This window comes from Cornus florida, unplaced genomic scaffold (genome assembly GCF_030987335.1).
Source record: "Cornus florida cultivar Cherokee Brave unplaced genomic scaffold, ASM3098733v1 CherokeeBrave_3.0.0_Hap2_Chr04, whole genome shotgun sequence".
Lineage (NCBI taxonomy): Eukaryota > Viridiplantae > Streptophyta > Magnoliopsida > Cornales > Cornaceae > Cornus > Cornus florida.
In genome coordinates this window covers 41,033,194-41,047,405 of record NW_026775574.1, presented here as the reverse complement: position 1 = coordinate 41,047,405, position 14,212 = coordinate 41,033,194, and the positions used below count along the sequence as shown (strand labels likewise).

Below are 14,212 nucleotides of genomic sequence, written 5' to 3'. Positions count from 1 at the left end.
TAACCTCTTTAACTCCATGATGCCTACAAAGAACTTTCACCAATGGTATCGTCTTGTTCCTCAACACCTTCTGCTGTGTGTTAAGGATCTGAACTGGTCCCTTCTCGTAGGAAACATCCTCATCAATGTCCACATCAACCTAACTCAAAATGTGAGATGGATCTGGCTCGTACTTCCGTAGCATCGATACATGGAAAACATTGTGGACCCTGTCCAACTGTGATGGCAAAGCAAGTCTGTAGGCAACCTCTCCTACCCGGTCTAAGATCTCAAAAGGTCCAATGAATCGTGGCGATAACTTGCCACTCTTCCCGAACCTCAACAAACCCTTCCGTGGAGAAACCCGTAAAAAGACGTAGACTCCCACCTTAAAGGATAGCGGCCGTCTCCGCCTATCCGCATAACTCTTCTGTCGGCTCTAAGTTGTGAGCAACCTCTATCTGATCAGCTTAATCTTCTCAGTAGTCTCGAGTACTATGTCGGGTCCTAAGGCGACTGTCTCGCCCACCTCAGTCCAACAAACAGGGGACCTACAAGGTCTACCATACAACGCCTCAAATGGAGCCATCTGAATACTCGCCTGATAACTGTTGTTGTAGGCAAACTCAATAAGTGGAAGGTGATCCTCCCAACTACCTCCCAAATCAAGTAGACATGCCTGAAGCATATTCTCCAAGATCTGGATGGTTCACTCCGACTGGCCGTCCGTCTGTGGATGGAATGCCGTACTAAGGTGTAACGATGAACCAAATGTTGCCTAAAGTCCTTCCCAGAACCTCGAAGTGAACTTGGCATCCCTATCTGAAACAATAGCCACTAGAACTCTGTGCAGCTTCACATTTTCTTTCACATAAAGAACACCAAGTGCCTCCGCATCATTTGTTGCCTTAATAGGCAAAAAGTGAGCCGTCAATCTATCAATAATGACCCATATGGCTTCATTTCCCCTCCATGATCTAGGAAGACCTATCACAAAATCCATAGCAATCTGCTCCCATTTCCACTGTGCTACAGGCAATGGTTGCAACAAACCAGCTAGTCTCTGATGCTCGGCCTTCACTTGTTGACAGGTAAGGCATCTAGCCACAAACTGTGCAAAAGGTCCAATGAATCGTGGCGATAACTTGCCACTCTTCCCGAACCTCAACAAACCCTTCCGTGGAGAAACCCGTAAAAAGACGTAGTCTCCCACCTTAAAGGATAGCGGCCGTCTCCGCCTATCCGCATTACTCTTCTGTCGGCTCTAAGTTGTGAGCAACCTCTGTCTTATCAGCTTAATCTTCTCAGTAGTCTCGAGTACTATGTCAGGTCCTAAGGCGGCTATCTCGCCCACCTCAGTCCAACAAACAGGAGACCTACAAGGTCTACCATACAACACCTCAAATGGAGCCATTTGAATACTCGCCTGATAACTGTTGTTGTAAGCAAACTCAATAAGTAGAAGGTGATCCTCCCAACTACCTCCCAAATCAAGTGCACATGCCCGAAGCATATTCTCCAAGATCTGGATGTACACTCCGACTGGCCGTCCGTCTGTGGATGGAATGCCGTACTAAGGTGTAACGATGAACCAAATGTTGCCTGAAGTCCTTCCCAGAACCTCGAAGTGAACTTGGCATCCTTATCTGAAACAATAGCCACTGGAACTCTGTATAACTTTACATTCTCTTTCACATAAAGAACACCAAGTGCCTCTGCGTCATCTGTTGCCTTAATAGGCAAAAAGTGAGCCGTCAATCTATCAATAATGACCCATACGGCTTCATTTCCCCTCCATGGTCTAGGAAGACCTGTCACGAAATCCATAGCAATCTGCTCCCATTTCCATTGCGCTTCAGGCAATGGTTGCAACAAACCGGCTAGTCTCTGAGGCTCGGCCTTCACCTGTTGACAGGTAAGGCATCTAGCCACAAACTATACAACATCTTTCTTCATTTCGTTCCACCAATACTGACGTCTCAAATTGTGATACATTTTAGTACCACCTGGATGAACTGCAAAACAGGAAGTGTGGAACTCCCGTAAGACGTCCTCACGACATCCTATGGAAACAACCAACAAGCCTCTGTACCGTAGACCTCCATCTGCATGTAAGGTCCAATCTTTCACTATCTCACCATTGAAGATCAAGGTGTAAATGGCATCCAAATCCGGATCCTATCTCTGCGACTCAATTACTCGTCTGACAAGAGTAGGCTCAGCCACAAGACTAAACAAGAATGCCGACTCACAGCAAGCATCGTCATCAAAACATTGCAATCCCTTTTCTGCCAAATCCTCAAGCATCTTCCATTTTCGAATAGTCAAACCGGCCAAAGTCCCACGAGATTTCCGGCTTAAGGCATCTGCTACCACATTTGCCTTACCCGGGTGATACTATAAGTCAAAGTTGTAATCTTCTAAGAATTCAACCCATCGCCTCTATCTGTTGTTCAAGTCTTTTTGGGAGAAAATGTACTTGAGACTTTTGTGATCCGAGAACACCTCAAATCGCTCACCGTACAAGTAATGTCTCCAACACTTCACAGCAAATTCAACTGCCGCTAACTCTAAATCATGAGTAGGGTAGTTAAGCTCGTGAGTCTTCAACTGTCGAGACCCATAAGCCACTACTCTATCATCCTGCATCAACACAAAACCCAAATCATCACGTGAAGCGTCACAATAAATCACATAACCCAAGCCACGCTCGAGTATCACCAACACTGGAGCCGTAGTCAACCTTGTCTTCAATTCCTGAAAGGATGACTCATAGGCTTTATTCCATGTAAACTTGATCCCTTTCCGGGTCAAGCGAGTCATAAGCGCTGTTAAGCGAGAAAAATCCTTCACAAATCTTCGGTAATAACCCGCTAGACCAAGAAAACTGCGGATCTCAAACGCATTCTTGGGTTGCTCCTAATTCAAAACTGCCTCTATCTTTGATGGATCAATCGATACTCCACCTTCCGAAACAACATGCCCTAAAAATTTCACCTCTTGTAGCCAAAACTCACACTTCTCATATTTGGCATATAATCGGTGCTCCCGCAAAATCTGTAACACAATACTTAAATGGACCTCGTGCTCCTCATGAGTCCGTGAATACACAAGGATGTCATCCACGAAAACTACCACAAACTGATCCAAGTAATCATGAAAGATGCGGTTCATCAAGTCCATGAATGCCGCTGGCACATTAGTTAAGCCAGAAAGCATAACGAGGAATTCATAGTGTCCATACCGAGTATAGAACGCCGTCTTTGGGATATCCTCATTCTTAACCCCTAACTGATAGTAGCCTGACCTCAAGTCAATCTTCGAGAAACAACTGGCTCTCCTTAACTGATCAAACAAATCATCTATCCTTGGCAAAGGATACTTGTTCTTGATGCTGGCATGATTCAACTTCCGGTAATCAATGCACAACCTTAAAGAACCATCTTTCTTCTTAGCAAACAAGACCGGTGCGCCCCATGGTGACACACTCGGTCGGATGAAACCTTTCATCCTCAAATCATCAAGCTGCCTCTTCAATTCTTCCAGTTTAACTAGTGCCATACGATACGGTGCTATAAAAATCGGCGCTGTACCGGACATCAAATCAATAGTAAACTCCACTTCTCGGTGTGGAGGCAACTCTGTCAAGTCCTCTGGAAAAACATCCAAAAGGTCACGAACAACTGCCGGATAACCCCTTTCCACAATATCATCTTCTTCAGCTAAAAGACTAGCCAAGAAGTAATCACCACAACCTCTTCCACGAGTTCCATAAAATGATGAAGTGTGGGAATCGCTCCGATCTCCCACGAAAAAGAAGCAATCCCCTTCGGGAGTGCAAACTGACTCTACCTCTGAAATAGTCGATCGTGGCATGAAACGAAGCTAACTAATCCATCCCGAGAATGACGCCAAAGCTAGTCATCTCTAGGAGGATAAGGTCAAACACAAAAGTCCGCCCGGCTATCACAATGGAACAATCCCTCACAACTTGGCTCAAGGACATTGAAACCCTAACTGGCGTATCAACACATAACGCCCGATCCATGAAACTGACCTCTAACCCTGATGCAAGTGCAAATGATGATGAAATGAAGGAATGAGATGCACCAAAGTCAAACAAAACACGAGCCCAAGAACCAAACACTGGAAAGATACCTCAAAGAACTGATGGACCAGAAGATGCATCGGCCTGAGCAAATGCATAGACACGTCCCTGTGGTGCTTGTGCTTGAGAACTGCCAACCTGAACACCTGACTACTGCACTGACATAGTAGGAGTATCTCTCCTAACTGGCCGTGAACCCTGAGAAGACATGGCTGGCTGTGGTGGTGGCGGTGGTCTGAAACCTGACTGAGCTGTAGTTGACTGTGATGGCCTCTGCTGTGACCCTCTGCCATTACCGGTGCCTACTCCCCGACTAGGACAATCCCGAATCAGATGGCCCTGCTGGCCACACCCATAACAAGCTCTAGACGAGTTCATAGGACATTTAGACTTGTAATATCCAGGCTGCTGACACTGATAACAAACAATCCCACTCTTATCTGACCCAGTTGGGATAGGAGTAGTAGGAGTGGATCGTGCTGACTGCTGCCCTTGAAACTGAGACGAACCACCCCTGTTCCTCTTCCATGAAGGTCCTCTGAAGATGATCCTGCATTCCTATTTTGCTTCCACTGTTCCCTTCTTGCATCTTTATCTTTGGCCTCCGCCTCTAGCATTAATGCTCTTTCCACTGCCTCAGAATAAACCTTGATGTACTGTGCCGTTATCAGCGGCCTCATTTTGTAATCAAGCCCGGAGACAAATTTCCTAGTCTTTTCGACTTCATTGCTCACCATCTCTGGAGCAAAGCGAGAGAGAAAGGTGAACTTGTTCTCGTACTCCGTCACTGACACATTGCCTTGGATAAGGCCATTAACTGGTCCCTTAGTTCCCACCTCTTGGAAGCAGGGAAATACTTCTCATAGAACAGCTCCTTGAACCTATCCCAACTCATCTCTTCAATCTTATACTGATTTGTGACCGACTTCCACCAGAGCTTGGCGTCCTTGGAAAACTTGTAAGTGGCTTGGATGATTTTCACATAGTCATCCGTCACATCCATAGAGGTCAATTGAGTTTCATTTTGATCCATATAATCGTCCGCTTCCATTAGATCCGCACCACCCTCAAACATCACTGGCATCAACTTGGAAAACCCTGAAATCAACTTAAGACGTTTCTGCGCTGGACTCTCCTCCACCTGAACTACTGGTTGTGGTACCGGCTGCGGATGAGTAACAATTGTAGCCCTCAAGGCTCTCTGTAACAAACGGTTTAATGCTAGTTCCGCCGAACCTTCACCCTCTTCAATGGGTGTTTCAACATTGTCCCTTCTAGTAGTAACACTTCTTGGGAGAATCAAGTCCTTAAGAAGCGTATCCTCGTTGACATGCTCCGCTGGATTGGAGCTCGAGCTTTCACTAACATCACCTCTTGTCGGCATATAGCCAACACCTCTGGGTTCCTTTCGTGGCGGCATCGTACTATAAAACAAGAAAACGGTTCAATCACGATAACATTAAGGTCTAACCGTGAACAACTTAACACAAAAGGATACTGCACAAACACTTAGCATGCAAGACCATGCAATAAACGCATTAATATAAGCATATAGGCACATAAGCACGTAAGCAAGTAAATAGTTAAGCATGCTTTTTCACATAGTAAAACACTTTTGCAAATAATGAAATAACAATGCAAATGACTTCCCAGACAACCCTAGGTAGGCCGCTACCCGTCGTCCTAATGGTTTTAGAACCAAGGCTCTGATACCAAATTTGTAACGACCCTAAAATGATACAAATAAAAAAAAAGAAAATTTTGGCATGACCTTTGCTAAAAAGGGGTCCTACAACAACCTGCTTAAATGCAAAAAAATGCAATAGCCTCTCTTGGGCTTTCAAGACTTATCCAAACTGTCCCAGCACACAACACAAATATTATATTTCAACATCCCTTTCATCCAGTCATTATGCCTCAACATAGATCATCTCATGGTGAAACAACTACATGCTATTTAATCCAAATATCATAATTACAGTCCCAAAAATATTATTAAGATCAAAAGTCCATGTCATACAACGTTTAGATAACTTATATCAAAATTATAGCTCATGAATATAACTACAATAACAAGAGTCCATAAGTCTCAGTACAGAACACAATATGCTAAGTTTTACAAAAATAGTGGGACTTAGATACAAAATAACAAAATGATTGTCTAATCCATACTAGGCCTATGGTGGAATGTCATTCGCCACTTCATTCCCGTTTCCTGAAAAATGTTAAAATGAAAGGGTGAGCATAAGCTCAGTAGGAGGTGCCTAAGACACACCTCTTGAGACCCCGTGAATCCACACAATGAATAGGAATAAGGAAATTGGGATCATACCATGCTGGGAAAAAAAAATATAACCACAATACCACATCATTAATCCGATACCACAAATGAAAATGTCATGCAATGATATGCCATGCCATGCAATTTCACTCCCCATTTTCCAAAACCATTTCCATCATCATTTCCAAATCGTTAGTGAATCCGTCCCATGGCAACTCCATGGCGGCACGAGAGGAGAATTGGCCATTGTCCTTGACCCATGGCAACTCCATGGCGTCATTTGGGGCCTAGGTAACTCAACCACATTAGGGCGATCTCCCTAGTCCCCTCTAAGCCTTACTAACGCCGCAGTCCCTAGGCAACTCTTAGGCGGCCGGGTTTTTCACAAAATCCTTTTCAAATTTTTTATTTTTTCTCCCAAAATCCATTTCATTTCTTTCAAATCAATTTTTCTCATTTCTTTCCCAATGAGTGCATGATTATTTTATACATCTCAATGCCATGCGAATGTAAAAATTTATTCCTTCCAAGTCAAACATTTACACTATACATGTCTCATAGAAGATTCATAAAATATATATATATATATATCATGCTTCTAAATCACCAAATTCAACACTTAACACACAATAGGCATGGAATTTATCATTTTGGCATGCGTTCTCATACAACATCAACTAACAGATATAAACATATACTTCATTTTGAACAATTAAATCATGCTAAAAAAAAACAACACAAATTAGCATGCTATGCAACAATTCAAGTAGAAATTCACCAAAGTGCAAGAAATTGTGCATTAAGAACTCCTACCTCAAAGGAGGATTATTAAACCCCCAAATTTTGTGCCCTAATTTCGAAATCCCTAGAGTTGGCCAAACAAGGAATTGTTTACACCCACGCGTAGATCTCGTCGTGCTCTCCGATTTGCCGCAAACGGCACCCAAAAATTCTAAGTGGTTTAAATTGAGTAGAAGAAAAAAAGAAAAAGAAAAGAGAAGCAAGCGGGACAGAGAGAGACGTAGCAGAGAGGAGGAACTGATGGGTTCTGTAATGACCAACCCTTGGTCATTTGTGATGGTAAAAAGTGATGGTGGGTCCCAGGCCAATAATATATATATATATATATATATATATATATATATATATATATATATATATTAACTCATAAACATTACACGATAGTTTAGAGATGACTACTGATTTGGGTAAGGAATAGGTGGTAGAGAATATTGGTACCACTAGTGAAATGTTGGGTGTCACTTGTGAGGGCAGGAGTGATCAGGCGCTAACCATCCTTCAAGCTATAGCAGGAGGGAGGGAGGGAGGCTGAGGGTATCAACCAGGGTACGAGGGGAGCTAGAACCAAGAGAACAATTCCTTCTTGGAAAGGGGAGCAAGAGGTCTGGAATCTTATTTCATATGTTAACTATGAAAGGAAAGAAGGGGTGGTGAAGGAGGGGGAGGACTAGGAGTGCGAGGAAGGGAGGAGGGGAGATAATCTTAGATGTTTCCTAACGAAGCTACGAATTATTTCTTGGAATGTCCGAGGTCTCAACGACCTTGGCAAAAGGAGGGTGGTGAAGGCTGCTTTGAGAAAGTGGGGAGCCCATGTGGTCTGTTTGCAAGAGACTAAGATGGCATCGATGACGGATGAGGTGGTCAAAAGTCTATGGGGAGGTAGGTTTGTTGAATGGGAGGTGTTGAATGCCTTAGGAACTTTTGGTGGTATTTTAGTCATGTGGGATCAACGATGGCTGTCAAGGATGGACATTTGGAGGGGGAGGTTTTCTATTTCTTGCGTGTTCAATATGGAGGAGGACAATTTCAGATTGGTTTTTTCTGGGGTATATGGACCGGTTGATGACAGTGAGAGGTCTTTCCTTTAGGAGGAGCTGAGCCACGTTCAGGGACTGTGGTCTCTTCCGTGGTGCCTGGGTGGGGACTTTAATTCTTTCAGGTCTCCACTAGAGAGGTCTATAGGGGGAAGATGGTCCTCGGAGATATTTCAATTTTTGGAGTTTTTTGATGGTCACTTTCTCATTGATTTGCCTTTGGAAGGGGCAACATTTACTGTTAGTGGAAGGGAGTCTGCTACTTTCTCAAGACTGGACAGGTTCTTGATTTCTGAGGAGGGAAGAAAAATTTCTGGATGTCGTTCAGGCGGCTTTAGTCAAGGTTACTTGAGATCATACTCCGTTGGTTCTGGATTGTGGGGGTTTGAACTCCAAGCGTTCTCCGTTTCAATTTGAGACTATGTAGCTGCGGGTGGAGAATTTCCAAGGGTCTGTTCGTTCGTGGTGGGAGGAGGCCACGGCCATTGGTTCCGCCAGTTTTGTGTTAGCCCGGAAACTATGGGCCCTTAAAACCGAATTGAAAAGATGGAATAAGGAGGTGTTTGGGAATCTTGAATGGAGGAAAAACAAAGTCCTTGCTGAAATTTCTGAAATTGACCGCCTTGATGAGGTGGGTGGGGAGGGAGACTCTCCACGTTCTAGGAGAGCAGTTTGCGAGGCGGATTTTGCCGAGATTGCTTCAATGGAAGAGATTTCATGGTGTCAGAAGTCTAGGGCCTTGTGGCTCAAAGAGGGGGATCGCAATACGAAATTTTTCCGTAGGCTTGCAAATGCCCATAGAAGGAGTAATCATATTGAGCGAATTCGGGTTGATGATCAGGAGCTGTGTAGGGAGGTCCATATGGGGATTGTTTCTTTCTATAAGAGGCTCTACACTGAGTCTTTGGACTGGAGGCCTAAGCTTATTGGTCTCAATTTTGATGTTATTTTTGAGATTTAGAGAGATGATCTTGAGGCCTCATTTACCGAAGAGGAGGTGTTAAAGGCTTTGTCGAGTTGTAATGGTGACAAAGCACCGGGGCCTGACGGGTTTACTATGAGCTTTTTGTTGGAAAGCTAGGAAGTGGTTAGAAGGGAGGTAATGGGTAATTTTCAGGAGTTTCATTCTCACGAGGTGTTCGAGAAGTCGTTAAATGCTTCTTTTATTGCCTTTATTATTAAGAAGGGTGGCGCTACTGATATTAAGGACTTTAGACCAATTAGTTTGGTGGGCTGCATCTATAAGCTCATTGCTAAGGTTCTTGCTATCAGGTTGAGGGTTGTCATGGATAGGGTTATCTCGGATTCCCAAAACGCCTTTGTTAGGGGAAGGCAGATCCTAGATTCCGTTCTCATCGTTGGTGAATGTGTGGACTCTAGGCTGAGGAGTGGTGTAACGGGAGTGTTATGCAAGCTCGATATTGAAAAAGCGTATGGCCACGTTAATTGGAGCTTTCTGTTGTATCTGTTTCAGAGAATGGGCTTTGGAAGTAGATGGTGGACTTGGATAGAGACATGTACTGTCAACTTCTCCGTACTTGTGAATGGGGCTCCTGATGGTTTCTTTGGAAGTTCTCGGGGGTTGAGACAGTGATCCTTTGTCATCTTTTCTCTTTCTCATTGTTATGGAGGGGTTGAGTAGGCTAATGAAGATGGCACAGGATTTGGGTCTTATTAAAGGCTTCAGAGTGGGCAGAGATTCAACTCATCAGATGGAGATATCTCATTTGTTGTTTATAGATGACACTTTGGTTTTTTATGATGCTGAAGCCACCCAATTGAGGTATTTGAGGTGTATTCTTGTTTGTTTTCAGGCAATTTCTTGGCTGAAAGTTAATGTTGGCAAGAGCGTGCTTGTGCCGTTGGGGAAGTTCAGGGCATTTCCTCCTTAGCCGCAGTTCTTGGGTGTGGGGTGAGTTCATTCTCCATCCATTATTTGGGTCTGCCTTTGGGGGTTTCCTCTAGAAGGGTGGGGACGTGGGATCCTATGATTGCCAGGTTTGAGAAGATATTGGCGGGGTGGAAGAAGCAATATTTGTCGAAGGGGGGGGGGGGGGGGGGGGGGGAAGGTCACTCTTATTAAGAGCACTCCCTCAAACCTTCCCACTTATTTCCTATCTATGTTCCAGATCCCGTATTCTGTTGCTGAAAGAATCGAGAAAATTCAAAGGAATTTCTTGTGGGGTGGAAGGGGAGAAGAGTTCAAGTACCATCTTGTCAAGTGGGAGCATATTTGCAAGCCCGTTAAGTTGGGAGGTCTGGGCATTAGGAGGCTGATTCCCTTTAATAGAGCCCTCCTAGGCAAGTGGTTGTGGAGATTTGGAAGAGAAAGATACCACCCTTGGAGGAGGATTGTTTCATGTAGGTATGGGGAAGAGAGAGGTGGGTGGTCTTCATGGCCAGTTAATGCCGGAGGAGTGGGCGTGTGGAAATTTATATGGAAAGGATGGGATGTTTTTTCCTCTCATATCAAATTCAAAGTTCAGGATGGTAGACGTGTTCGGTTTTCGGAGGACTTATGGTGCGGCGAACAGCCATTGTCTTGCTCTTTTCAGAGGCTTTTTAGAATCGCTACTGATAGACATGTCTTTGTAGTTGATTGTTATCGGCTTGATGGTAGTGGGATTACGTGGGATGTGCGTTTTAGGCGTTCTTTTCAGGACTGGGAGATGGACGTGCTTTTCTGGATATGTTGTATCAACAACAGGTTGGTGGCATAGGTGATGATGCTCTTCTGTGGGTCCCTCTTCCCATGGAGGTTTCGAGGTTCGTTCTATGTTTATGTGTCTGTCCAAGTTTGCTAGTGTCGCTTTCCCTTGGAAGACTATTTGGCGTTCTAAGGCTTCACTTAGGGTGGCATTCTTTGTGTGGACTGCCATGTGGGGGTAAGATTTTGACTTTGGATAACATGAGGAAGCGAGGCGTTATTATGGTCAATCGGTGTTGTCTATGCAAAAACGATGGTGAGTCTACGGATCACCTACTTTTACACTACCCTGTGGTACATGATTGTTGGAATCTTATTTTTGGATTGTTCGGTATTTCTTGGGTGATGCCCCGGACCACAAGGGGCATGATTGAAGCGTGGAGGGGATGTCATGTGGGGGGTCATGCTTGTGCGTGTTGGTGGACCATTCCACATTGTGTTTGGTGGTGTATATGGAGAGAGAGGAACAACAGATGTTTTGAAGTATTGGAAGTGTCTACGGCAACTGTGAAACTTCATATTATTCAATCCATTTGTAGTTGGGCGTAGGGGAGACATTGTTCTTCTTCTGACGATGTTGTTGATTTATTGGATTCATTAGGTCCATGGGTCTTTGTTTTGTTCTTGTAAATGGGACACGTTCCCCTTTTGAACGCTTTTTATTGATTCTTTACTTATCAAAAAAAAAAAATGATCAGTTTCTTTACCGAAGTTGTTTTGTTTTTCCAAGTCTGTAATGCCAAAATATTTGGTTTTTCCGCCAAAGTCCAGCTTCCTGCCTTCATTTGCCTCGATTCGAGTTGGCACTAATGCACCTATGTGAGGGCTCGTAGATATGTCCAGACTTTTGCTTCTAACTACTATTGATGGAAATTTCTCCTTTCAAACAAAGACTTACTACTCATTCTAAAATTATTTATTTTATCTTTCTGAGTTTCTTGTTCTACAGGTATATATGTATATAAAAATCTAAATCACCACCAAATTCAGGATGGATGGATTAACATGAACAGCAATCTTTGAGTTTTAGATTGCTTCCTTTCTTCAATTATAGTAGAGAAGAAAGGGTGGATTAGATAGATATACTTTGACTCGTGCTTCAATCTTGCCCGACGTAGACACTAACGATTGCTTCCTTTCTTCAATTATAGTAGAGAAGAAAGGGTGGATTAGATAGATATACTTTGACTCGTGCTTCAATCTTGCCCGACGTAGACACTAACGATATCTTCATGCAAGATATGTAATATTCTAGTGACTTTTTTTTTTTTTTTTTTTTCCTGAATGGAATAAATTTTAATAAATGAAAAAGTACAGTACAAAAATATTCTAGTGACTTGCAATTGATTGATGAAGGAGTTGGAGAATTTAAGAATTGGAAGGGGAAAAAAAAGTTATTTTTATAGAAATAAATTCCATAGAAGTTTGTATTTTGAAAATAGCTCAAGTGTGTAGCGTTGCTCTTCATATTAATATTTATGTTTTCGGTTATTTGTGGTGCACAAGTTGTCCAAACTACATTCATAACCTTGTTATTGTTTCCCATTCCCATTCCTCTGACTACTTTCTTTGTGTTTCAGAAACTTGTCTGTTCCAAGATCTTCTGTTATCCTGAATAGGCTAGTGCAGCGAGATGGTGGTTGTGGAATGTTCACACATAAATAGGGTTCAAAGCACGAACACAGAAACTTAAATTCATTCAGTACTCGCCAATTAGCAGAGTACAGGGGGAGGTTTCGATTATTTCAGACGTTAATTGCATGTCAGGAAGTCGATTTCGGATGTGATGCATATGAACCTGATTTCTTCTCAAGCAGCGCTTGGTGTAACGTTACTGAGTCTTAAAGTTAGTTTCATGACCAAGTAAAACTATTCTTATGTAGTTACCAGGCAAGTTGTATTGGTTGCATATACGAAATATATATATATATATATATATATATATATATATATATATATAGCATGAACACCAAGGAATCCTGAGGGGAGCAATATATGTACTCTTCTGGTATGAAATTACATTCCCAACTTTGACAAATTTTAGCCAGAGGCTTTTGGTGGTGATGTTGATCTGTGTTGTATTAGTTACTCCCTCGGTCCTACATAAAATTGTTTAACTTTTGTCCTAAAATAATTGTTCTAATTTAAAATGCAATGTACTATTTTTTTTTAATATTCCTAATCTATCCTCGTGTCTTGACGCTATAAAAGAATATGGACCAACTATAGAAGGGGATATTTGGAAATTCATTACCTACTACTATAATAATAATAAACATTAAAAATACTCATAGATTTTCAAAAAGGGACAATTTTTTGTGGGACAGATGGAGTATATATTTAGCGTGCTTATTGGACTGCTGCTGAAAATGAAAAATTAAATTTCTGGGAATTTAGATTCACAATCAAGAATAATAATCAAGACAAATTGGACCAGACTTAATGATCATGGAATTCTTTAAACTTCACAATTTACTTTTTACAATTGAATTTCAATATAGCAGTTTTCTTTTATTAAGTTTTCTTATAAATATGTTTAATAAAAATGTCAATTTGAATATAGAAAACTTAACAAATGAAAATTAAACTTAATAGATACTATTAGCAAAACTTCATTTCAAAATTTTATTAGATATTTTCCCTCTCAAAAGGAAAAGCAAATAAAAAATAAAAAAAATCAAACAAGAGTTTATTGTTATGATTCTATATCTATAAAATAAGCGTCAAAAGGCTATAGTCAAGTTTTTGCCTTCTCGACATATATATACAAGTATATATACATGTATCTGAGTTTCTAATAAAGTTGCTTCATTCACAATTTACAGAATTTACTATTTTCCTGCACAATTTTCATCCATAAAGACAACTTTAAGTTTAGAAAAGAAATATCATGCAGATTAAGAGCAGGAATGGCAACGAAGGCGGTTTTGGGCGGGTGGACCCTCCCCCACCCTGGTAACCGTCTAAATAGGGACCTTTCCACTTCATCCCCACCCTGTTTAACTTTTTCACCCGCGAGCATCCACCCTGTTGTGCCCCGTTTAGTTATAGAATTTCTCTTCCATTTTTAATTTTTTTCTCAAATACAATTATCTATTGAAAAATTTCATAAAAAATGGGCAATCAATAATTTAACATAAAATTTAAGGGTATGAGCGTTCTTAGTTTGTAGGGCTTCTGCCACTTTCTAAAACAGTTAAGAAAGTGAGTGAATGTGACATAAGATTTTCAAAGCTAACTATATATACTAATAAAATAAAAGTAATTTAGTAATTTACCTACCTAAACAGAGTAGGACGACT

At 41.9% G+C, this 14,212-nt stretch overlaps 2 protein-coding genes across 2 annotated transcripts in view; both read left to right on the top strand.

The window, feature by feature from the left end:
• The window catches only part of LOC132303192 (cyclin-dependent kinase E-1-like), a 97,943-nt gene extending 84,899 nt beyond the window's left edge, over window positions 1–13,044 (top strand). The window contains exon 16 of the mRNA XM_059800352.1: window positions 12,491–13,044. The gene's annotated coding sequence lies outside the window, so the exon portion shown is untranslated. The remainder of the gene's footprint in view (window positions 1–12,490) is intronic.
• Window positions 8,015–9,164, top strand: LOC132304928 (uncharacterized). The gene is made up of 3 exons (XM_059802628.1): window positions 8,015–8,244; window positions 8,329–8,566; window positions 8,631–9,164. Exons 1-3 carry the CDS (start codon window positions 8,015–8,017, stop codon window positions 9,162–9,164), a joined length of 1,002 nt encoding a protein of 333 aa, XP_059658611.1.
• Window positions 13,045–14,212: the final 1,168 nt, after the last annotated feature.

Bases quoted from the DNA above. Each gene is read 5' to 3' on its own strand.
- LOC132304928 (XM_059802628.1), top strand. From the start codon at position 8,015: ATGACGGATGAGGTGGTCAAAAGTCTATGGGGAGGTAGGTTTGTTGAA. The intron at 8,245-8,328 runs GTCTTTCCTTTA...TAATTCTTTCAG, and splicing joins CCGGTTGATGACAGTGAGAG to GTCTCCACTAGAGAGGTCTA. The intron at 8,567-8,630 runs GTTGGTTCTGGA...GAGACTATGTAG, and splicing joins GTTACTTGAGATCATACTCC to CTGCGGGTGGAGAATTTCCA.